The sequence below is a fragment of the Macaca nemestrina genome, chromosome 2 (assembly GCF_043159975.1).
Source record: "Macaca nemestrina isolate mMacNem1 chromosome 2, mMacNem.hap1, whole genome shotgun sequence".
In the NCBI taxonomy this organism is placed as follows: Eukaryota; Metazoa; Chordata; class Mammalia; order Primates; family Cercopithecidae; genus Macaca; species Macaca nemestrina.
The window spans coordinates 157,523,208-157,547,812 of record NC_092126.1 but is presented as its reverse complement, the minus strand read 5'-3'; the positions used below and the strand labels follow the sequence as shown (position 1 = coordinate 157,547,812).

At 55.0% G+C, this 24,605-nt stretch overlaps 1 protein-coding gene across 3 annotated transcripts in view; it reads right to left on the bottom strand.

Annotated features, from left to right (window-relative positions):
* Positions 1 to 1,220: 1,220 nt before the first annotated feature.
* Positions 1,221 to 24,605, bottom strand: part of LOC105470231 (urocanate hydratase 1) — a 35,389-nt gene continuing 12,004 nt past the window's right edge. The window contains exons 9-21 of one of the 3 annotated variants that reach the window (XM_011722015.2): positions 23,245 to 23,333; positions 21,155 to 21,302; positions 20,583 to 20,683; positions 20,051 to 20,230; positions 19,415 to 19,512; positions 18,696 to 18,768; positions 17,402 to 17,523; positions 15,432 to 15,502; positions 11,871 to 11,969; positions 8,672 to 8,771; positions 7,573 to 7,654; positions 2,736 to 2,835; positions 1,221 to 1,852 (exon numbers count right to left, since the gene is read on the bottom strand). In XM_011722015.2, coding sequence (XP_011720317.2) covers positions 1,712 to 1,852; positions 2,736 to 2,835; positions 7,573 to 7,654; positions 8,672 to 8,771; positions 11,871 to 11,969; positions 15,432 to 15,502; positions 17,402 to 17,523; positions 18,696 to 18,768; positions 19,415 to 19,512; positions 20,051 to 20,230; positions 20,583 to 20,683; positions 21,155 to 21,302; positions 23,245 to 23,333 — 1,404 coding nt within the window. In that variant the 3' untranslated portion in view covers positions 1,221 to 1,711. The remainder of the gene's footprint in view (positions 1,853 to 2,735; positions 2,836 to 7,572; positions 7,655 to 8,671; positions 8,772 to 11,870; positions 11,970 to 15,431; positions 15,503 to 17,401; positions 17,524 to 18,695; positions 18,769 to 19,414; positions 19,513 to 20,050; positions 20,231 to 20,582; positions 20,684 to 21,154; positions 21,303 to 23,244; positions 23,334 to 24,605) is intronic. The other 2 variants (XM_011722016.2, XM_071092317.1) reach the window with 2 other exon arrangements.

The window sequence follows — 24,605 nt, the reverse complement described above, 5'->3', positions numbered from 1 at the left end:
AGCCATGCCAAGGGGGCCTGGAGTGTGGCTGGAAGCCACCAGAGCCCTGCCTGTCCTTCAAGAGGGAACGTGCTGGATGGGGAAAGGGTGATGCCAGGGCCCTGCGGCCTGCTCTTAAGATGTGCGCACAGATCCATGCAGCAGGGTCTTCCATGGAGATGTGGGGACAGATGATGCATCCCTACACAGTCTGTCCCATCTCTTTATCTCTCTCTGTCTTCCTCTCTTTCTCTGTCCCTTTCTCTCTGTCTCTCTCAGTGACTCTGTCTCTGTCTTTCTGTCTCTGCCTCTCTCTGTAACACTCTCTCCTCTCTGTCTCTGCCATGGAAGGATGCAGCGAGAAGCTGGCCTCACAGCAATCACTCCAGCTGGCACCTGATCTTGGGCTTCCAGCCTGCAAATGTGTTTCATTTCTGTTGTTTGGGCCCCAGTGCCAGACGTTATGTGGCAGCCGCCCTAGCTGACCAACCTGGTTGCTGTGTTTCCAGGCCCCACATCTTGGTTCTGGCAGGAAGAAGGGGTGAAGGCAAAAAGCAACCCCACTGGATCTGTCCATTTGATTAGAAAAACGACGGCTCTCAAGAAGGCCGGCCCCACAGACCCCACCGTCATCTCGTGGGCCAGGACTAGGCCAACAGTCCCTCCTAACAGCAAGGAAGGCTGGAGAATCAGGCGGTTTTCTTACCCTATATTGCTGCCCACACAAAACGAGGCCTTTCTTCACAAGGGAAAGGGGAGAATGGCTACTGGGGAGGAGACGCGGAGTGCAGGGAGGGTGGGGACCAAGAACCCGGCTGGCCTGCCCCTCTCCAGTCCACAGACATGTGGGGTGTCTGGTTTTCTGTGGCCCTCAGAGGCCCACCCCACAGGCTCTTTCTCATTTCTCTGTTTAGGATGAGTTATCTGTTCGTCCGCTGCATGCCCAGCTAAGAGAATGAGATTCATGAGCCATGGCCTTGACAGAGGCCACCTCCCCCATCCCAGTGACCTCCCACAAGGCTCTGGACCCATCCATTGCTGGGCTATGGGATTGGGGGAGGGGTGCCAGACTCCAGCCTCAGGGGCCAACAATCTTCCTGAAGTCTCCTTGGCTGTATCACTCAGGCTGTGCCGGCCTCAGGGGGTGCCCCTGCTTTCTCATTTCTTCCCCAGTAAGTGATCATTTATCCTTAGGGCAGACCTGGTCTGCCTGTCCATCAGCCCACAGTGCAGCACACAGCTCTGTTAAACCCTTTATTTCCCCGTCTATCCTCCTTCCTGAGCTCCTCCAGGCCAGCAGCCCAGCGTGCCAAGGGTCCAGAAAGTGTTTGCACAGACAGCAGATGGGCAGCAGACAGACAGAGTTGCATGGAGGCTGGCAGGTGGCCAGGAAGCAGAGGGTGTGATCATCCCAGCCGGAGATAGCTTGGCCAGTGTTCACCGCAGGGCCCCTAGGCAGGCTTGGGACTCAGCCCTAAATGGACTTTGACAGCCTTCAGGGCTCCCAGGCAAGTGGCATGGTCGTGGACAGAGGGCTGCACGTCTCTGGGCCTCAGCGGGCTGTCTGTAAAATGAGGCTGTGGTGGCACCCTGCGCAGGGCACCATAAAGGCCACGTGAGGATGTGCGAGAAGTGCAGGTGGTGCGGGTGTGCAGGAAGGGTGTGTGCCATGGTTGGGCAGGTGAGGATTGACAGCAAGAAAGAGAGGCAGGGGCCGCGACTCGTGGCTCCCTCAGAGCTGCGGGGCCTGCTGGAGCACCCGCTCATCCTCCACCTCGTGGGGCAGTGTCACCACCAAGCTGCTGTTCTCCTGCATGGTCTGGCAGATGATCTCATAGGCCTTCTGGTTCCCTGACCAGCAACGCCGGGCCACCTGGAGCAAGGAGGGGGAGAGCAGTCCATGTCAACACGCCTGGGCTTCCCATGTGTGTCCTGGCTCCCACACTTGGGGCCTCTCTGCTTCGGGACCTCTGAGGCTGTCCATGGGGCCAGCTGCCCTTTTGTGTCTGCCCCATCTCCACCCCCAGCTTAGGCTCCCTGTCTCTGGCCCTCCTCTGGGATCTGAAACTGGCCGTTATCACACCCAGTCCCGCTCCCCTGGCTCCGAGAATGGCCTCACCTCCGGAGTCCTCCGCAGCACCTCCCTCCCTTCTAGAATCCACCTTGACCTGAGCTTTACCTTCACAATCTCCCTGCAGTCTGCTTTCTTCCCTCCACCTGGTCTCCCCTGGACGGTGCCACACCTCCTGCCCCATTCCCCACTGCCATTCTTGCCACCCCTGCCCCCACTGTCCACACGGTCCCCACACCTGTGCCCAACCCACTTTTCCATGCCACAGCCGGGGCGTCTCCTAGAACAAAACCTCCTGCTCTGGGGTGAAGACCTCCAGCCCCAGCCCCGCCAGAAGCCCTGCAGCTCCCGGTGAGTTGGGGCGAGTCTCCTGCCAGCGCCCTCTTTGTCCTCATGCTCACACTCTGGGCCCAGCCCAGGGACTCTTAGTCACCCAAACTATCTGAACTGCCGCCTTGGCTCCAAGCCTCCCCTCATTCTCTGGGTCCCACCTGTCTCCCCATCATCACCTCACCTGACCTCCATTTGAGCTGATTCCCCCTTCCTGGCTGCTGTGCTGTGGTCATGAGAGGAATCTGGCCCCTGTCCCCCCACCCAGGAGATGATGTATAACAGCAAACGTGGATGGGGGTCACCCAACTGAAGGCCCTGCCTTCAGGAGGTGGTGAGGACTGGGCTGACTTACACCATTAGAGACGTCCCAGCTGAGCATCAGCCTGGCTCTCTGCTCGGCCTCTGGGGTACCGTCCAGCACCAGGCCGAATCCCCCATTGATCACCTCACCCCTGTAGGAGGCAGAGGAGTTTCCAGTTCAGTCCTTGGGCCCAACCCCGCACAGAGCAGGCAGAAGCCCATGTTTTGGAAGCATTGGCTTGAGACAGCATCAGGGTTGGGGCCGCCACACTGCCGGCCTCTGCAGCCTGGTGGATGCAGGAGTCATGTAGGCAAGCAGAGCTGAGAGCAGCGTGGCCACGTGCCGCCTCTCTGTCCACTTGTGCCCCCTGTGCTGGGCCCGTCGGCCTCGCGGCCACTTCCAGCACCCATTGGAGGTCACCCCTTGATGGAAACCTCCTGGGCACCCCCGGTGGGCTATAGCTGCCCACTCCCTGCATTCTCAGGGTGCTGCCCTATAAAGCACGCTCCCCTTGGTGTGTCTTGGGTTACTCAGTTCAGTCGTCACTCTTTCTGGTTTTATTTTTAAAAACTATTTTTTTTAGAGATGGAATTTCGCTATGCTGCTCAGGATGACCACGAAATCCTGGCCTGAAGCAATCCTCTTGCCTCAACCTCCCAAAATGCTGGGATTAGAGGCGTGGGCCTCTGTGCCCCGCCTGATTTTATCCTTATGATCTTTATCTTCCTTATCTCTTCTTTCTGCTTGCCTCAAGTGTATGGTGGGGTCCTTCTGATTACCTGATCTGAAGGCTAAGTTCCTTTATTTTCAATATTTCTGATTTTCTAATTAATGCATTTCTCTCCCTCTAACAGTTTTGATATGTTCTTGTTTTCATTTGTTTCCTAATAGATGAGTTGAACAGATGAGTTTCCTAATAGATGAGAAGTGTGTTGAAGCTCTGCCGCTGTTTCCGTACATGTGCACTGCAGCTGTTCCCCATCAGCCTGGGATGGCCCTCCTCATCCTCAGCCATCCACCTATGAGCTGCTGCCCTTGAAGGATCCAGCCTTGGCTCCTGCTCAGTCTTCTCAGCTTTCAGTCACACACAAGAAGCACCCTTGATTTTGTAAACGCCTGTCATTGTGTTGTTGCAAACGTGTCCCTCCTGCCTCTTAGTCCTCACTTGCAGTATATCTGTTCCTTTTTCTTCCAGCACCCAAAATGTGCATCTGGTTTCCCTTGTCTCACATCCTTCAGGCCCATCTGGCTTTCCCTGCTTCTCTGCTCAGCCTGAATCCTACTGACCACAACCTCAACCAGTTCTCACCAGGAAGCCGGTGAGAGGTGCCCTGTGCCCCTTGCAGCCACCTGCACTGCCCATTCCTGGTCCCAGAAGCTGCACCCCTCCTATGAGTGAGCCAGCCCTGCTGTCTACCATGCTGCACTTGCATTCCTGCACCTGGGCAATCCGTGCCCTGCAGTGGGTTGCCCTCACACTTCCCACCAGCCTTCAGGTGGGAGGGTGCTCTGAGTCGATCTAAGGTCATTGCCATTCATCTGTCAGAGGAGCAACAGCCATGCCCAGGCCTGAGCACTCCCAGTGTCCCGCAGCTGGAGAGGCCTCTTAGAGATTAGAACTACAGATTTTGTTTTAGAAGCCTGCATCCCAGAGGGTCAGAGACCAAGGCCACTCAGCTACAGGTGACCTTAGCAAACTGACCACAGAGGAGCCCTGAACTTGCAGATCCCAGGAAAATGGGAATGCTAACACATTGCTATTAATGGCGAATTTGGGGTAACTCACAAATGGTGTTGGAACAACTAACTATACCTTTGGGAAAAACATGAAAGTAGAAAAACATAAATGCCAGATGTATTAAAGTGCATGATTCGATGAGTTAACATATATGGATAGTTTAGAAGGCCTTGCACATGTTACACTCTACAAGTGTTAGCTATTATCAGCTCATTTCCTCTTCACCCCTAGCCTACAAGGCAGTTACTATTATTATGCTTATTTTCTCATTGAGAAACAAAGGCACAGCAAGGCTACCCTGTGCAGGCAGATGGCCTGACAACTGCTGTCAACTATGGCACTCCAGGGCTGTCCACTGGGGCATGGCAGAAGGCATGTGGGAGGGTGGGGGAGGGCTGTGTGCACAGACAGGGCCCTGGAAGCTCTGGCTACTCAGAGAGGTCCTTGGGGCAGAGGATCAGCGTCACCAGGAGTTTGCTGGAAATGCTGAATCTCCATCCCACCCCAGACCTGCTTTTCTTTCTTTCCTTTTTCCCTTTTTTTTTTTTTTTTTTCTTGTAGAGAGGGTGTCTCACTATGTTTCCCAGGCTTTACTCAAACCTCCTGGGCTCAAGTAATCCTCCTGCCTCAGCCTTCTAAGTAGCTGGGACTATAGGCATGCACCACCAGGCCTGACTCAGACCTGCATTTTTACAATAATCTGCATTTTAATAATATCCCCAGAGGATTTCTGTGCACATTCAAGTTTCAGATGCACTGTAAGACATTGTTTAGTGTGAAAAAGTGGCAGTATCCAGATATAGAATAAATGGTGGATAGAACATAGCCATCTACCCTTGCCCCTCCCGCATCTCACTAACAAAACTGCAGAGGAATTATTTAACCCACAAGGATGAGGAGAAAGGGACAGGAGAACGGGTGAAGGGATTCTGAAAGCTAGAGGCAGGCATCAGAAAGCTCCAGCTCAGTGTGGCCATGGGAGGGACCAGCAGAACCCATTGGCGCCCCAGGACCCAGGGAACCCCAGGAGTTGGTGGTCAGCACCAAGGGGCTCCGAAGGAGGGCAAGAGCAGGGGTAAAGTCGGAAACACCGGCTGGAAGCCTGCTCACCTGAGGTGGGCTCCCAGCAGCCCACCCACCTGCTGCCTAGAGGCTGCCTGAGCGGGCCCTCGGTGGCCACTGGAACTGACCCTCTCACATGTGAGGCTGCAGCACCAACGGGGAGGCCTCACCCCTCTCACTGGGTCCTCCCAATAGGGAAAGGAGATCAGAAAAGTCTTTTTTGAGGTCCAACCAACCCAAGAACAACAGCCTGGCTCTTGTCTTGATCTCTTGTACTCTGTGGCCCAGTCAGATGGCCCTGTCCTGCAGCCTGTGGTCCAAACGTCCACCTGAGCATGCAGGGCTGCAGCCAGCCGAGCAGTGCCCTATCTAAACCTGAGCGCTGGGCAGATGGCACAAAGACAGGTGGCAAACAGGCAATCAGGAAGAGGGCTGCAGGAGACAGTGGCACAGAGGAGGCTAGAAACAACACACAGCTGTCACTGGTTGTCCTGGAGTGGAGCCAACAGACAAGCGGAAACACGGGAAGGTCAGTCCAGGAAGGTGAGGGTGAGTGCACAGCCTAGAAACAGGGATCAATGCGCAGGAAGGAGAAACGCTGCAGAGTTGCGGGGGGTGGGGCGTCCCTTTGGAGTAGCCACAGTGGGGATGGAATCAGGAGTGGCATCCCTTTCAAGTAGCCACGGTGGGGACTGAGTTGGGAGTGGCGTCCCTTTGGAGTAGCCATGGTTGGAGGATAGACGTTTTTTTCCGACGAGTTAGATTATGTACATGTGTAAGTGTGATGGGTCCCAGAATGAATTTGTGGCACTTTCCCAAAAGACCCCTCAAGGGCAGCAGGGTAAAAGGTCCCAGTATCTGGTCAGTCTGTGTCCCTGTCCATAGAGTCTGGGGCAAACCTTGGGGGAGCAACTTAGGAATTTGCAGGGAGCATTACCTGTCTTGGGGAGCCCTGAGGGCAGGGTCAGTTGTGCACTGTGTCTGCCTGAATTCTGGCCCTGCTGTCCCTGCCCTAAGGCCCTCAGGTTATGCCCTCTTCCTCAGCCTGCCCAGCCCTGTCCCTTCCTGCCTTCGGCTGTCTGTCAGCAATAATAATGGATCCTGGGGAACCTGGGGTCAGACCCCGGCTCCATCGCCAGCTCCGTGGCCCTGGGCAAACTGCTCAGCCTCCTTCAGAGCCACTCTCTTCCCCTCCAGAAATGACTCAGGAAATCCTGCACAGAAATGCCAGCTACCCAATGGCCAGGCAGCCCTTTTCTGCGCGGAGCTTTCTACAGCCCGTGTGTCGGAAAGGACATGGCCTTAGTCACATTTTCCTCCAATTACAGCCACCTGAGTGCCACAGCACGGAACTGCAGCCTCCAAGGACACGAGGCCAAGCCAGCCTGTTGGAATGCTCCGCCAGGACTTGGCTCTGGAGGGTAGGGGACCACTAGACCCAACCAAAATAGGCTCAGAGGCCAGTCTGGAGATGGCCAATGGAGCCGGGCAGGGGGCGCTGTCCTCCCTCCAAAGCTGCAGCACCCCTTGCTGCTCCCCGCAGCCCAGAATCCAGCTTCAACCAGGAGCCCAGACCTAGGCACCTTTTCTCATAGAGCCCAGCCGGGCAGGGGCAGAGCTGGGAGCCAAGGGGAGAGGGGAGCTGAGACCTCAGGTCTCCTGCTCCCAGCCCAGCTACCCTGGGAGCCTCAGCTGGGTCTTGCACTCTCAGGTGAGGTGGTCAGAGCAGGGAACAGAAGACCCTGGCCATGAAAGCACCGGGAATTCCATGGGAACACATGGAAACTGACACACTGGAAACTGACGTGAGGAGGGTGGCTGCCATTCTTGCAGAGCCTCTGTAAGAGGCCTCCGAGACCCACGTGGCAGGGGAGATCCAGAGAGGTGGGGTAGCTAATGCAAGTCCCCTCCTGAAGTTCTGTCATCTGTCTCCACTCACACAAGGAATACATTTTCCACAAGGTGCTGGCAGGGGAGGTGACCAGGGAGGTAGGGCCCAGGACTTCAGGTACCTCAGCCTGGCCCTGCCCCAAGGAACCCCCAAAACTTCCACATGAGCCCATACCCTGTCCTCTGAAACCTTCTTACCAGCCCACGCCCCCTCCGTTGTGAAGGGCAACCCAGGTGGCTCCGCGACAGGCGTCTCCCACGAAGTTCTGCACAGCCATGTCTGTGGAAATAGAGATGCCTCCGCTCATCACCCCCTGCACTGGGTGGGCGCCGGGCTTAGTCAGGCCAGCCTCGGGTGGGGGCATCGGCAGGCCTCGCTGGCTAAGCCAGCACTGCTTGGCTGGAAGGATGGGGCGGCAGCTAGGCCCTAGGGACGGCGCCTCTCACAGCAGCAGTCATGTGTGCTGGCAGAGCCAGAGCTGGAGCAGGAGAAATTGACACATGCCTAGTTGTCCCATGGTGGAGCTCTCGAGCACTGAGCGCCAGGTAAAGCACTCCGGAAGCAGAGAGAACAAAAGAATTAAAAGGGATGTGGAACCAGTGTTATTCAGATAAGCAGAGTGCCAAAGAGAGTCACTCCTACTCTTAAAAACGGGGGCAGAGGAGCAAACTGCAAATGAATGGCTTCCCTTGACCCCATTAGGAACTGAGGTCCCAGGACAACCATCCAACCTGAAACCTGGGGAGTGAGAGCATCTGCAGAGAGAAATAGAGGCCAAGTCGGTCACCTTGTAAGTGTTCAACACATTGCTAAGGGACAGGCGTGGGCCAGCCTGAGACCGTGAGCCCCTGGGTGGACAGAGATAAAGGGGTTTGCACAGTCTTGCAGGCTCTTCCCCTCAAAACCCCAATGGGTGCCACAGAGAAGATCAGGGAGAACTCTAAAAATATCCCCCTCCTCTTGGTGCTGGGCTGTGAAGATGGGGAAGAGATCAGGAGCCAAAAAACGCAAGAAATACAGCTCTAGGATCTGGAAAGGTAAAGAAAAAGCTGGCTGCCCACAGCCTGAAGGTCACCCACGTCCAGGGCAGCCTGCTGGCCCGGTGTACCTGGCATTCGCCGGTTTTACAACTGGAAGTCCCACATCCCAGACCCCCTCAGTCCTGGGTTGGTCACGCTATGCTGAGCCTCTCAGATGCCAGAACATCTTTCGAAACATTGTGACTGACTGAATGCATCAATTTTTAATAAAATCCAAATCTAAAATGAAAGTTTAAGACATTTTCGTCTTCCTCACCTGCACAGAAGGCAGAACCATCGTAAATGTTGGAGGTTTCCCTAAAGGGGCTGTCAGTGCCACTCACGTCATGGTGGTCTCGGCTCAGGACCACCGGCGCCTGTGCGTGAAAGGACAGAAGCTGTCAGCCAACAATGTCCAACATGGCTGCCTGGTAAAGGCTGAGGACAAGGGGCAGGCCACACTAGAACCCGCTGGATTTCTCCCCCTGGAAAATAGACCCTTTTCACAACTATTTCTGATGTCATCTGTAGCTTGGAATAGATTCACATGTGTCCGGCAGCACTCGTGTGTAATACATGTGTGAGCTCACCGAGCACTCACAGCCACCCTGTTCAGATAGGCACAACTGTTATCATGCCCACTGCATAGGTGAGAAAGCGGAGGCACAGAGAGGAGAAGAAATTTCCCCTACATCACAGAGCGAGTGAGTCGTGAGCTGGGATTTAACTGGCTACTTGTTATGTGCTGGTGCTCCTCGTCTTACGACAGGGCTACATCTTAATAAGCCCATTGTACCCTAAGTAAAAAATGACTTAGAGTATTTTTAACTTACGATGGGCTGATTTGGACACAACCCCATTGTACATCGAGGACAGTACTAAACAAGTGTCGCTTCGCACCATTGTAAAGCAGAAAAATTGTTAAGTCCTAGTGTCTGCTTAGTCTGGGCTCAAGCCTCAGGCAGCCTGGCCCCTGACCTGTGCAATAGAGACATGGCTGGCTGATGACCTGGAGGTGTTGGGGGACATCACTGGGGGTGTATTTGGCAGTACCTACCAAGAGACCTTGGGCAGGTCACTTCCCTCTGGGAATAGCTCTTGGTTTCCTGGACAAGGTAATTGCTAAGAGCCTTTTTGTGCTACCAGTCTCTGTGAGGACAAAGACTTTTCGCACGGAGAAAGCACTCACACTGAGTTTGATTTTTTAATACGCTCATCGGCAGCACTCCCTGTTCCCCAGGAATCTCTGGCTGCTCAGATACCCAGGAGAGGCAGCTGGCTGCTGCTTAGCCCCGGCGAGATGGTTGTCGTGCAGCCCTGGAGGTCAGGTAGGGCTGTGGCTAAGGGCAGGTCAGCTGGCTCCCCTATGCTGTGCACAGGCAGGCCCGCTATGAAAAGGAGTCCTGGCCAGGCACGGTGGCTCATTCGTGTAATCCTAACACTTTGGGAGTCCAAGGCGGGGAGATCACTTGAGGTCAGGAGTTCGAGACCAGCCTGGCCAACATGGCAAAACCCCGTCTCCACTAAAAATGCATAAATTAGCCGGGTGTTGTGGCGCAAGCCTGTAATCACAGCTACTCAGGGGGCTGAGGCATGAGAATCACTTTAATTTGGGGGGCGGAGGTTGCAGTGAGTTGAGACCCCACCTGGGCTGCGGAGTGAGACTTTCTCCCGAAAAACAAACAAAAAAAAAAACAAAAAAAAAAAAAAGTGAGAGAGAAAAGAAAATGAGTTCTAACTGGCAATTTAAGAAACAGAGTGAAGGAACTGGGAGGAGCCCTGGCTAAAGAGAAGGGGTAGGGGGAGCCATCTGACACTCGGCACAGGGAGCGTGTCAGCCTGGCTCTGCACGGTTCAGTCAGGAGAGGGAGCAGGCAGGTCAGTACCTGGTTCGCAGTGTACCTGGGGAGCAGCCCAGCTGTTCCAGCTAAGTAGTCCTATTCCCATCACCAGGCCCTGCCAACTTTTCTCCCAAGTGTCCCATAAAACAGATAGGGCTGGTTGATGGGCATGAACTTCTCAATCTCCCCAGGGGATCCCGAAATTTCACAGGCCCCCTGTGCCAGAGGATACATCCTGCCAAAAGCCTGGGGTGCCCTGTGCTCCCGAATGAAGAGGCCCACCTTTCCCTCCTTCGACAGGCCAGGCCTGTTCCCACGTCTTCACCTGTGCAATGAAACCACCTTCCCCCAGATATCCTGACACTTTCTGGCCATTCAGGTCTCAGCTCAATGTCAGTAACTCAGAGAGGCTGTCCTGACGACTCCTCTTCGCCATGTTCATATCCTGCGTGCCGCTCCTCACCCTCCGAAACCCTGTCTCAGTGTGTACCTTCAGCTTTGCGTCAATCACCCTTCACCACACTACACAGGTCTGTCTTGTTCTCTGCTATGTCCCCGGGGGTTAAGTCATGCTGCACAGCGGCCGCGCTCAGCCTAGCACTGTCCGGTGAATGAACGCATGCTTACTGACCCGTTTCTGCCAGCCAGCTGACCGCAGCCTGGGGCCAGTGCGCCTAGAACTTCCTAGCAGTCCCTGGGAACACCTGGGCTTCCAGGAAGCACTGGGTGGGTGTGTTTGGCTGTGCCCAGCAGGGCTGGCTGCTGCCTTTGCTGCCGGTGCCACCCCCAGAATCATGCCAGGGTGGCCTTCACACCTCTGTCCCAATGTCTATCTTACATCTGACCAGTAACATTCCTGGCACTTCTGAAAAGAGAGACCCCCACAAGAACTCTGTGGCAGGAGGAGCCAGAGTCCCTCGGAGCAAGCACGCCCAGGGTTCCGTCCTGGAGGCAGGCCTGGCTGATTGGGAGCAAAATGAGCAAAAGCTAGGGAAGTTTGCCATTGCTTGAGAAAAGGGAGTTCCATAAAGATGTGTAAAGTTACTTTGTGGAGGCTGACTCACTCAGTCCTCACACACACGCTTTTTATTCTCTTTTCACAGAAGAGGGAAACCAAGGCTCAGAGAGGGCCCCGGACTTGCCCAAGGTCACACAGAGGGAACAATGATGGGGCCTGACACACACAGAGTAGGGTCCCCAGACACCTCCCCCAATCCCAGATTATCCCCAGAGGGGCCTTGGAGCCCCTGAGCCACCTATGCTCCAGGGAGGTTACCTCTTTCGAGCACTGCTCCTGCTCCTCCAGGCCCTGCTTCCCACCACCCCCTCACGGCCGCCTCACCCTTGCCTCCCCAATAGAGCCCTTCTACCCAGCTGGTCCCAGGGACCAAAGCCTTCAGCAAAACCTGATCTCCCTAAAGAGGCGGAAGTTTGGGCCTCAGCTGTGGGAGGGCTGAGCTCCCGGGAGGGGCTGGTCCACTGCTCCTAAGCACTGGGCTGCTGAGGCCCAACAGGAGTGTCATCCCACCCAGAAGGCTGTGGGGTGCAGCCGAGGCACAGGCGGGAAGGCCCAGGGCAGGAAAGGCAGTGGGAAGAGGTTAAGGGATGCTTCCCCTGGAGCACAGGACACCTCACCTTGATCCTCCTGCAGGCGATGGCCTGGTTAATGGCTACAGCGATGGCCACACGGCCCTTCTGGTCTGAGTACAGGATCCTTGCCTGGGAGCCCACCACCTGAGAAGGGAAGGGCGACAGGCGTCTCAGCTGACACAGGCAGCAATACCAGGACCTGATGGTGCAGGGAGATGTGGGTGGCACTTCCACCGTGGGACATGGCCCTTGGCAGCCTGAGTGCCTCTCTAACAAGGTCCAGGAGGACCCCCAAGGTGCATGGTAGCTCTCAAATCTGTGACCTGAGGTGAGCCCCCACATTCAGCCCACTAGACAGCCACACCAGCCCCACATGTCCACCGCAGTCTGGGCCCCCAGACACCTTCCCCCAATCCCAGATTATCCCCGGAGGGGCCTTGGAGCCCCTGAGCTATCTGTGCTCCAGGGAGGTTACCTATTGCAAGCACTGCTCCTGCTCCATCCCACAGTGATGACATCAACACCACCCAGGGCAAGTTTGCATCTGGCCTGCTCCACTCTCAGTATGCTACACAGCCTCTCGGCTGTGAGTCTTATGGGAATATACTGTCATCCTCATCATAAGCTCCATTTTCCAGGTGAGGACACGGCCCCGAGAGGTGGAGCCACCTGTCCACAGGTTGGCTGTCTGTCTGCCGCACCCAGGAGCTCAGACACCCAGTGATTGCCTCTCCTGGCAGTAACGGGTGGTTGTCCCCGGGAGACAAAACTTCAGCGCATGAAATGAGTTGCTGTGTAGCTCTGCGGTCCTCAAGCCGGATGACATTTGGCAATGACTGAAGACATTTTTGGGTGCTGCTGGCATGGGTACGGATGCTGCTAAACGGCCCCCATGATGAAGAAGAAGCCCCAAATGACTCCAAGAGATACGTGCACACACATGTTCACAGCAGCATGACAATAGTCGAGAGATGGAGGCGACCTGGGTGTCCAGCGCGGTGCACGGATGAACCAAACGTGGTCTGTCCGTACAGTGGAATGTGATTCAGCTTTAAAAGGAAGGAAATTCCGACCCATGCCATAATATGGATGGACAAAAGGACAAACACTTCTGATCTCGCTTATATGAGGTTGTTGAGTGCCAGGGTCTGTGGGAGCAGAATGGGGAGTTAGTGTTTAATGGGGACAGAGTTTTGGTTTGGGAAAATGAAAAAGCTCTGAGATGGATGGTGGTGATGGCTGCACAGCAGTGTGAATATGCTTGAAGCCACTGCACTGCAGGCCCAAAAATGGCAAAGATGGTTAAGATGGTAAATTTTATGTTTATGTATAATTTACCATAATTAAAGAAAATTTATCCAGCCCCAGATGTCAGTACGCCGAGGCTGAGAAACCCTAGTTTCTCCAAAGAAGATGCAGGTGTCTGCCCCAGCTGCTGGGGAGCTCGACCAGGAGCCAGTTAAAAGGCGGCAGAGCCGGTAAAAGGCGGCAAGTCCGGGCCACAGAGGCAGCTGGGCACCTGGCTGCGAGCTCAGCTTTGGCTGGGACAGTGAGTCTAGCTGCTTCTTCCTCCCTCATGGGTTCCTAGAGAACAGCCTTATTCTACTCACACCAGCTGCCTCAAATCCTTTTCGGAAAAGCTACTCGTGTGAATCGGCACTGCAGAGATTTTCAGATTTTTTTGGATCCAGAAAAAAATTGGCGAGGAACTGACATAGGATTGCCCACTTTGTCAAGAGTGTACATTAAAAGAAAAGAAATCAAAAAATTTTTAAAGGCAACCTTCTGCAGCCCCCGTTCAGAAGAGAAACAACAGTAAGTATTAGGAGGCACACAATCGCTAGAGAGCTTTAAGTCAAAGCAGACGCACCCTGCTGGCAGCTCCAGCTGCAGCTCCACCCCTTACACCCTCAACTCTGGCACTGCCCGAGGCCCCTTCTCAGCCATGCTGGCATCCTCTCAGGCTATCCCCCTCTCTTCTCCACCCCATCTCTGCATTGACCCCGCAGCTTCAGCCTCCAAGTCTTGGCCTTGGCATCTCTGAATCCTCACTGCCACAGAGATGCTGTTGGCATAGGGGCTCTGAGGCTGGATACAAATGCAAACCATTGCGCACAGATGAGACAGCCCAGGACGGGGGCAGGCGTCTCCTGGCCCTGGGACTCCTGGGCTAAGACCCACTAGTTCAGACACGGTCCATGGCCAAAGGTGTATGAACAAAATGCCCACATTTTTTTTTCCATTTTGTCCTCAGTACACCCAGCCTGCTGCCACCGTGGGGCCTGTGCATAGGCTGGTCCCTCTGCCTCACCCAATTGTCACATGGTTGCCACCCTTTCTGCATGTAGACCTGGACGCACATGTTGGACCCCTTCCCTGGCCACTCTGTGTGAGGCAGCTCCACCCACTCCTCCCTGCTGGTGCTTTCCGGAACACACACCCAGCAGAAACTGGGCAAGACACTTCTGTCAACTCAGCCCCACAATGCACCACTTGTACAAGCAGGGCCACAGGGGCCTGCTCCAAACACTGCCACTGCCGTCTCCACTTTGCAGATGAGGGTGTGGTGCTCAGAGAGGCTGAGCTACTCACCCCAGGTTACACAGTTGAGGATATGGGAGGCTGCTCAGGTCCAGGCACCCTGGCTCTAGAGCCCAAACTCCTTCCTCTGCCGGGCTGCCTCTATTTGTTGAGTAACGGGATGAAGAACAACCTGCCCAACTCTGGTCACTGCCCCAGAGCCCCAGGCCACTTCCCCCTCTAGGTTTTAAATTATAAAACATACATTACATAAAATGTACCATCTTAACCATTTCTAAGTACACCGTTTAGTGGCATTAAGTTGATTCATAATGTAAAACCATTGCCCCATCCATCTCCCCATTCCTCATCCCCCAACCCCTGGCATCCACCATTCTGCTTTCTGTCTCTATCAATTTGACTGCTCTAGGGACCTCATAGACAGGGAACCATGCGGTGTTTGTCCTTTTGTAACTGGGTTTTTCACTTAGCATGGTGTCCTCCAGGTTCATCAATGTTGTAGCGTGTGTCAACACTCCCTTCTGTGTGAGATATTCCATCTCATGGTAACCCACACTTTGTTTATCCCTTCATCCATCAGTGAACACCTGGGTGGTTTCCACAGCTTAGCCATTGTGAATAGTGCTGCTGCGAACATGGGCGTGCAAGTATCTCTCTGAGTCCTTCCTTCCAATTCTTTGGGCTACACATCCAGAAGTGGAATTGCTAGGTCACAGGGTAATTCTATTTTTGATTTTTTTTGCAGATGCTTCCTCTTGTTTTCCATGTGGCTGCACCATTTCACCAACAGTGCACAAGGGTTCCAAATTCTCCATGTCCTCTCCCAAGCCACCCTTTAATGGCCCTGGGCTTCTTTCTCCAGCAGCCCCTTGGGCTGCTTCCCCTCCCAGTGTGGCCACCATGGGGCTGGCACAAACAGTCACACAGGATCTGGTGTGTGCACCCTCTCAGGGCTTGGCAAGCTGGAGGCCGTGGACCAGGCTGAGCGCCCATTGGCAGCACCTCACCTTTGGCAGTCTCCTGACAGCACAGCCACCCCAGCCTCCCCCAGGCCTGGGCCCTCACCAGCCGGTGCCTGGCGGCCTCCCGGATCCAGCGGATGTTGTCCATGTATTGCAGCTTCACAGACGCCTTCACTGCAAGGGAGAGGAGAGCAGGCATCAGAGACCCTCCAGGGGCACAGACCCGCCCTCAGGCAGGCTGCTCAGCTCAGCATAGACCCTGCCCTGAGCCCACCACTGAGCCAGGACACAAGGCGAGGGAGCCCACCCCACCCCACCCCTGCCTTTCTGAGCTTGGGGGCCAGCAGTGCCAATGCTCCCATGAATTAATGCACAGCCGTGCAACCCACTGCCTGATGCACTCGGTCCCCTCCACAAATAGCTATTCAGTGCCTACTGTACACCAGCACTGAGCAAGGCACCAGGAACAAAGACCACTGTGGGCTGTGAGGAACACAGGACCGTGGTGAGGGGCCCCCAGGGTGGTGGGTGTGAGAGCTCTCTGAGGAAGTGGCCGTCAAGCTGAGTCTAAAGGCTGGGAAGGAACCGGACAAGGAAGCTCTGAGGGAACAGCATTCCAGGCAGAGGGAACAGCCAGCACAAAGACCCTGAGGTGGAAATAAACTTGGCCTATGTAGGAGCTAGTTGGCCAAGCTCACGGAGGATGTGTGTGTGTGAGGGGGCACGGGAGCCTGCCTGACCACCTCGTGAAAGCAGATTGGTAATTTTCCAGAAATTGTGTGAGCCAGTGGTTAACACAAATATCATTAAAATTTTAAATAAGTTCACACTTTTACCAAATTATACTAAAAATGAAGGTAATAGAAATCCCTCACTCCTGTGACTTCACAGCTGTTGACGAGTATCTGCCTGGTGGAGATGCCGCAGGGTGTGCACTGCGGGCACGTGGAGCTAGGTCAGCATGCCTGGAAACCAGCCAGGCCTGGAGTCTTTACACCAGGGTCCTCGCGGGTGCAGCAGCTCAGGGCTTCTTTCTGGAGGGCTGGTCGTTCCCCACTGGCTGCCTGCTGTTCTCACACCAGGGAAGCCCAGGAGACATCTGACCAGACCCCCAGGAGAAGGCCCCTGCTTCCCCTGCCCTCCTGCCTGGGCCGCTGCCCACCTCCTCCTCCACAGGTGACCACCTGTCCCCTCTGCCTGGCTCTCCTGCCCTGCGTCTGTGTAACCTGGACCCCTGCTCAGCCCACTGAACCTGGCAGGCAGCAGGGTGGGTGCGGGCCCTAGAGATGTGAAGCACACAGCAGAGGCTGGTGACCCACACAGAAAAGCCACCCAACCTGCAGGAAAGATGCAGAGAGACCAGGGTAAGAACTGCAACAACGGGGGAAGTGTCATAAAACAACCACGAAATAACAATGTCAGACCCACTCAAAAAGAACAAAGGAGCACAACCCTCTGGCAGAACCAACACTCAGCATCAGCAAAACCCAGGATGAACATGGGGGACCCTGATGCAGAGGAGACCCTTGTGGACCTGGCAGGCGTGGAAGGCTGGCGGGAGCATGTGGAGGCAGCTTCATCACAGAAGGCAGCAAGAAGGAACTAGAAGCACTGCTGTCAGCACTGCCCTGGCCACGTGGAGGGGGAGGCTGGGTCTGAGAGGGACTGTGGCGTGCTGAGCGCTGCCCAGCAACCCTGGCCCCTGCCACTGCTGCCTGGCCACCCTAGCCCTGGACCATCCTGTTTCACCCACTTTGAAGGGCTTTCTGTCACTCACAGTCAGAGGTCCTCACTGGCAGAGCCCAGGACAGCTCTGGAGGGCAGAGGCTTGGTGGTGGGAACTGTGCCTCCATGACTGAGAATGACACTTGGGGACCAGGATCTTTGCAACTCACTCAAGTTTCTTTGAGTCCCTTTGTGTTGCCAGCTGAGCACCCACCAGACTCACAAAGTCATCTGCACCCAGGTTCCCTCCCAGAATTAGCTAGGCGGGCCTGCTATGGAAGCTTGTCGCTATGGAGGCAGGAGCTTTGGGGGCCACCCACCCACGGGCACCCCCACCAACAGCATCACCTCCATTAGCGATGGCTTCCTCCAGCACAGATGTGGCCAGTTCGTCGGTGACCGCCAGGTCCTGGGGGTCCCCTGATGTGCAGACCCAGCGGAAAGGTCCAAATCCCTGGGAGAATATGTCCCTGCAAGCACAGATGCCTCCTCACCCTGGGCCCACTGGCTTGGGCGGGGGAGGGGTGCAGGTGTGAGCACACCAGGGAGGAGGGCTCAGTGTCCAGAATTGGGGTGTGGAACCCCCTAAGCTGCCATTGGACAGAAAGTTCCAGGGGCCTCCCTGTCCCCTCTCTGTGTCCCGGTGCCCCCAGGCCTCCATCCCTGCCTCCTGGTTGTACCATCTCTAGCCACAGGAACAGGGAGCCGGGACCTGGGCAAACAGAAATGTCCCCAATTGCTGTTACAGATGACAAGAAAATCTGTCACCTAAAAGTGACAGTCACATTGAGAGGAGAGTCACCCTGTGGCGGTGGTCTTGGGGAATTCGGCCTAGGTGAGCTTATCTTCCCAGGCAGGGCTGTCCTGGGGGGAGGATGCTGTGGCCTGGGCCCTCCCTGGGCTTCTGCACTTGCTGGGCCAGGGGGCGCCTCCTCCTGGGCAGCCCTCCCTCTCCGGAGAGTGCCGGCTGCCAGTGCCCAGCCCCTCCCGCCTCTGCACCCCACAGTGAGCCTGACGGTGAGTGGCATTTGCCTTTCACACCTCCATCTCTCTCTGGTCCCACGTGGCACCCACTGAGGACTGGCACATCTTCCAAAAGTCATGTGGCCCCTCCCGCCCACAGCAGAAAGCCCAGGTTTCTCAGCCTCGCCCAGGCTCCTCTCTGGCTCCTGCCCTCATGCCCTGCTTGTCCTGGGCTGCTGGCCCTCCCCAGACCTGCCCCCCATGGCCAGAGAGGCCCACGACCCCCAGGGCCACAGCAGGTGCTGGGCTTCATGATCCAGCCATCAGCTGCCCACAAGGGCCTGTGAAGACACACCCATGACGGCCTGTGAAGACGCACCATTCAGGGGCAGGTGTTTGCCAGGAAGTGGCCTCGGCCTCTAGGGCCGGCAGCCCCCTGTTCTCGCTGAGGCCCTGCAGGAGGTGTCTCTCGTCTGGATTTCCTCCTCACCTGCCTGTCTGTGGTGGAAAACCCACGAACGGAGCCTGGCCACTTTGGGGCGGTGTGGAGGTCTCAGCGCATGACCTCAGGGGCAGTCAGAGGCTGAGGCTTCTCCAACCTAAATACCCAGGACCCAGACCCTGAAGGGGGCAGGGGCAGCACTGAGCACACTAGATGTGGCAGCTGCCCGTCACTCACCCCATGATGTGCTGCACGTAGGAAGGGTAGCGGAACTCTGTCCTGCCAGCACCTTTCTTCTCCACATCCGCTCCTGTGGGCAGAGCCTGGACAGTCACCGCCCAAGGCAGGACACCCACGGCCACCCTAGATGGCAACTTAAACACAGGGCCCAGTGGGAGGCTGGGGCAGGACCCGCGAGGTCTTTTTCAAGTGAAAGAAGAGAAAAGCAGGGGCAGCCGTGGCCGGCATGCCGCCATCTATGTGGCCGAGCGCAGGATGCATGTGCTTGCCATGGATGCCGCGTCAGCCTCCAGCGCGCCACAACCCGCCACCTGCAGGGAGGTGGACAGGGTTGGGGGACTTCCCACTGTGGACACTGTGGCTTTTCAACCTCATGCCCCGTGAAAGAATTGCCCATTTTACGGAAGGAAGTTTCCATCACGGTAAAGGAAAGCTGCAGTTCTGGGACTGGAGCTTGCACCTGAGTCTTGTACCTGCTCTTCTTATGGGACTTTATGTTCCTAAAGCACGTGGAGAAACTGAGGCCCAGAGAGGCTGAGCCACCTGGCAGGGCCAGCATCCAGAAGGCCTGGCAGAGGCACAGCGAAGCCTCGGTGGGGATTAGCTGGGCCACCCATGGCTGAGCCTCCGAGTGAGGTGGGAGCCAGAGGCACTGGCCCAAGAGGCTGGGCCCAGGGCCCAAGAGGCTGTGGCCCCTCCCTCCTCCTCCCTCCTACCTGCTCTCTGGGCCTCCAAGAGGAAGGCGTTGCCATAGTCCCAGAAGAAGAACTTCTCCTTGGCCAACCTGTTGATGGCTGAGACTTGCCTCCTCAGGCTGCAACAAGCCATGGGTCAGCACCACCGCTGCGAGGCCCCGGGGCCGCCCCCACATGGCACACACAGCACCGCCTGCCATGCTGCCCGCCAACTTCCAGCCCTACTGCCTGGACTGCCCCTGCTCCTCGGGTTGGCCCCACCCACCGGGAATGCCCCTGCCCCTGTCATCTGTTTGGAACCTCTGCACCCTTCAAGGCCCAGCTGGCAGCTCCCTAAACAAGCATTTCCTGGTCCCCAGCCCCATCAGGCCCTGGTGAAAAACAGATGCCCCAGAAAGGTCTCACACCCCAGCATCTACTCGGGCCATGCTGGACTACACTGGGCATTCGACAAATGTCACTCTAGCTTGTCCCCCTGCACTGCTGAGAGGTAAGTGTGTCATGACTCCATCTGATGAGTGGAGGCAGAGGCTCAGCGAGGTTAATGTCTTGCCAAGGCCACACAGCTGGTTGCTGGAGAACCAGGTGGTGGCCAGAGCAGGACAAGGTGGTCTGCCCAGGTCAAATGCTTCTGCCACCCCCAATCCCGAGTAGCACCTTTCCTGGACCAGGTCCTTGAACACAGCAGGGTTGGAGGCCATGAGGCTCTGGGCCTCCGTGAAGCTGAGCTGCACGGGGTAGTAGCCGCCATTGAACGGGTTGTGGCAGGATGTCTGATCTGACCCCAGGTCCACCAAGCACTCCCCCGTCGTGTCCAATTCGTGGACCAGGCGCTCCCTGGGGAAGCCATGGGGTGGTCAGTGCAAGCCACACACAGCCTGGGCCCAGAGTCTGGGGCCAGCCGGGCGGGGACCGTAGCACATTTTCCCACTCACAAATCCAGCAGGCACAGTCTGAGCCAGACCCTGCTTTCCCCTGGAAAGAGAACCTACGGGAAAGCTGTGGGCAGAGCAGGGACGGCCGCCCCAAGCTTGGGTAAGGGTGTGGGCCAACAAGGGTGGCACTGAACTGAGGCTCGAAGCTTTGTGTCCCAGCAGCTCCTGGTCAGCATTGGGGTCTTTGCTCAGGGGGGCCTGATCTTGAGATCAGGGGGTCTCAAGCTGGCTATCAACTCCCAACCCCCACTCACCAAAGCGCCACCACGTTGCCATGGTAACCAAGGCTGAGCACCTCCTTTCTTTTCCTCGCTTCCCTGGAAGGACACAAGAGCAGAACAGGTGCCCCCCGCACCTATGCATAGGTGCCCCGGACACACCTGCACCCCAGCTGCACACAGGGGCAGACCCAGGAGGCCACAAGAGGTATCATGTGCAAGCGTGGGGACCATGGGGCTGGGCCATGAAGCATGCCTGCAGGACCCCGACTTTTGTTCAGGACACAAAACTATAAAGGGAAAACCCAGACCAGATCAGAAAACCCACATGGCAGCGGCAAAACTGCCTGGGCAATCCATGGAATTCAGGTTATCGATGTGGGACCTCCACAGGGATCGTTACAGAACCCATCAAGGTGGCCCCAGAGTCGCAGGATTCACTAAAGATGATTCCCAAAATTATTCGGAAAAATAGGACAAGAAAAATCAAAGCATATTTTGGGGAACAGAAGATTTGAACAGGACTTGCAGGTAGTAGAAGTGTCAAAAAGCAGCAATATGCAGGGAAGGTGGTGTGGCCCCCATGAGAGAGCAGATTGAACGCTCACCGGGAGTGGCCTGGAGAAGCCCGAGGGAGCCGGGCACCTCCCCTCCCCCAGGGGTGCAAGGTCGACAAGGTAGGAAAGGACACACAGTCCCAGGGCAGCAGGGAGGCCCGCCCAACCCAGGGCTTGTTGCAATCCCAGTTGAAGGACCCTGTGGGAACTGTGAGCTCCTGGGAGCTCAGGAGCTCACTCCATTCCCATGGGTCTTCCCCAGCCCAGGGGCTGCAGAAGTGTGGCAGGCAGGTTGCTTGAAGCAGTTCCTTAAACTGATTTTGATGTATGTATATGTGTGTGTGTTCATGTGTGGATGTGCATGCATGTGTACATATATATGTATATATGCGTGTATATGCATATGTGTATGCATGTGTGTGAGAATATACGTTGTGGGCATGTACGTGTTTTTGTGTGTCTGTGTGTGTTTATGGTGTGTGCATGTGTCTGTGTGTTTATGTGTGTGTGTTTGTGTGCACCTGTATGTTTATGTGTTTGTGTTATATGTGCTGTGTGTTTCTGCATACGTTTATACATGTGTGCATGTGTGTTGTTGTGTATATGTTTCTGTGTTTGTTACATGCATGTTTGTATGTGTTTACATGTGGGTGTTGTGTATGTGTCTTATGTGTTTGTGTGTTTATTTATATGTATGTGCATTGTGTGTTGTATGTGCATGTGTGTGCGTATGTATTGTGTGTTTATGCATGTTTGTGTGTATCCATGTGTGTGTTGTGTCTGTATGTTTGTGTAGGTGTTATGTGTTTATACTTGTTTGTGTTTGTGTGTGCATGTGTGTATGCCTGTGTCTGTGTTTATGTGTGTGTATGTGTGCATTTATGTGTGTGCATGTGTGCACTCTGTGTGTGCCTGTGTGTGCATGCATGTGTTGTGTGTCTATGTTTATGTGTGCATCTGTGTGTGTATGTTTATGTGTGTCTTGTGTGTTATTGTGTTATGTGTCTGTGTATTTATCTGCATGCATGTGTTGTGTGTTTGTGTGTGCAACCATGTGTGCATGTGTGTGCTGTGTTCTCTGTGTATGTGTGTATGTGTGTTTATGTGTCTTTATGTATGTATGTGTGTCTGTGTGGCTACATGTATGTGCATGTGTTTTGTGTGTATGTTCATGTGTGTGTGTGTGTACATGCACACAGTCAGGATGCTAAACAGCCTGAATAGGGATGGGAGTTAGGTCGGGGAAGCTCCTCACAGCACACCTGGAGTGTAGAATTTCTTCTATCATTGACGAAAAATTATCTGAGAGTTCTAAAGAGGGTGCAATGTGGTTGGATTGGTATTTTAGGATGATCTAGGTCAAAATAACTCACTGCATCATTTCTCAAATTTTGTTTACATTTTCACCAGAAACAGCTTTTAAGCCCCTGTGGAGATTCTACTCGAAGCCAGGTCGGCAACCAGTGCACCAATGTGTCTTCCTGTAACAGGACTCTGCTCTGCACAGTAAATTAATTGAGAGGATGCTTCAAAAGTGGCATCCAAGCAGGAGCCGCCAGGGCAGTCTTCCCACTGTCCCACTGAAGTACTTCTGAAGACTTTGCCTGGGGGTGAGGCAGAGACACCCACTGACCACCCCTCAGCACCACGGGCGAAGCTCTGCCCTGGAGCACAGGGAGGGAGTGCACGCCTCGCAGGCTCGCCACTGCAACAGCACAGGGCAGCCCCTATCATGGGCCAGGCCGGTTCTGCGAGCCCATACTGCAGGGAAAAGAAGACACGTGCTTCGCAGAACCAGGGCGGAGCATGGGAGCCCCAAGAAGTCTGCCCAAAGCCCGTCAGAGCCAAGTGTCTGAGCACCAAGCCCGCAGCCCAGTGGCTGCCTCCATGCCGGCAATGACGGAATGTTGGAGGCCCTTCCAGAGGCTTCTGCCCTATCACCACCCGCGGGTCAGCCCTTGTGTGCATGTGCGCGCATGTGTGCATGTATATGTACATGTGCATGTATGTGTGGTGCCCACATGTGGCCAGCTGTCGGGCATTAAGCAGGCCCTACCAGGCTGCCCCCTGGGGGTCCTCTTGTGGTCTCCTGCTGCCATGTGTCAGGTGTCAGGTGTCTGGAGTTAAGCTTGGAACTGTACCTGAGCCTCTGGATGCAGCGGTCCAAGCTGTCAGTCACTTCCATCAGCCAGCCCTGCTTGTGGCGTTTCTCAAGGGCTGCTTTATCCACCTGGGGCCATGAGACATGGGGACACCCAGTTACAAATCTTCCCTAAGTGTATCATCCTCAACTAGGAAGGCAACATCTCCCGTAGGTCCCTTGCTTTTCTATAACACAGTCTCAGGGAAGACACCACAAGCTGCCCTCCTTCTATTTATTCCTTCTTCCACCTCCCTTATCAGCAGAACCCAGGTAGGGGTTCAGGGTGACACAGTTCAGCCCCAGGAGATAATCTACGTCCAAGCTAATCACAAGGACCTGTCCACTATCTCCATCCTCCCTTGCAGATAAGAACATCGATTTCATCTAAGACTAACCAATGAGATAAAAGAAGGGGTTTGGAGACATGACTTTCCTGATAAAATAGAGTTGTAGCAGCCACTTCCCTTCTCACCTCTTCCTGTCTTGAACATGGATAGGATGGCTGGGGGGGGGGCAGCAATTGTTTCTACAAGGGAATCCCAAGGAAATCTAGAGATATTAGCATCATTGAGCTGCCAAACCAATGCCAACACTGTTGGTTACATGAGAAAAATAAAACCCTATTTATACAAGCCGCTGTAGGTAGGTTTCCTGTTACCTGCAGCTCAGTGCACTCCTAACAAGCACAGGTATGTATGATGTAGGTTTGGCATCAACTGAGTGCAAATTCCACTGGCACCTATCACCAAGCCTTGCCTCAAGGCTTCTTGCCTCCTCCACTTCCTACTTCCCTTCCTCTCTTTGGCACCCACCAAAGAAAGATGAGAGCCTGCTATAGTTGGGATATATTTGTCCCCCAAACCTCATGTTAAAATTTGATCTCTGGTGTTGGAGGTGGGGCCTGGTGGGGGGTGTTTGGGTCATGGGGCAGCTTCCTCATGAATGGCTTGGTGCAGTCCTTGCAGTAATGACTGAGTTCTTGCTCTGTTTGTTCCTACAAGAGCTGGTTGTTTAAAAGGTCCAGCACCTCCCTCTCCTCTCCCTGCTCTCCCTCTCTCGCTGTGTGACCCACCAGACTCCCTTCACCTTCCACCATGAGTGGAAGCTTTCGAAGACCTCAACAGAAGCAGATGTGGGCACCATGCTTCCTGTACAGCCTGCAGAACTGAGTCAAACAAACCTCGTTTCTTTATAAATTAGCCTCAGGTGTTCCTTTATAGAAACTCAAATAACTAAGATGGGGGCCACTGAGGGAAAGCTGCCTGTACTCACCTCTATGGAGGGTGACCTGTCTGCCTCCCCACCTGTTCAAGGTGGGGAGTCTATGAGTTCATTTATTCACACACATTCATTCCCTCC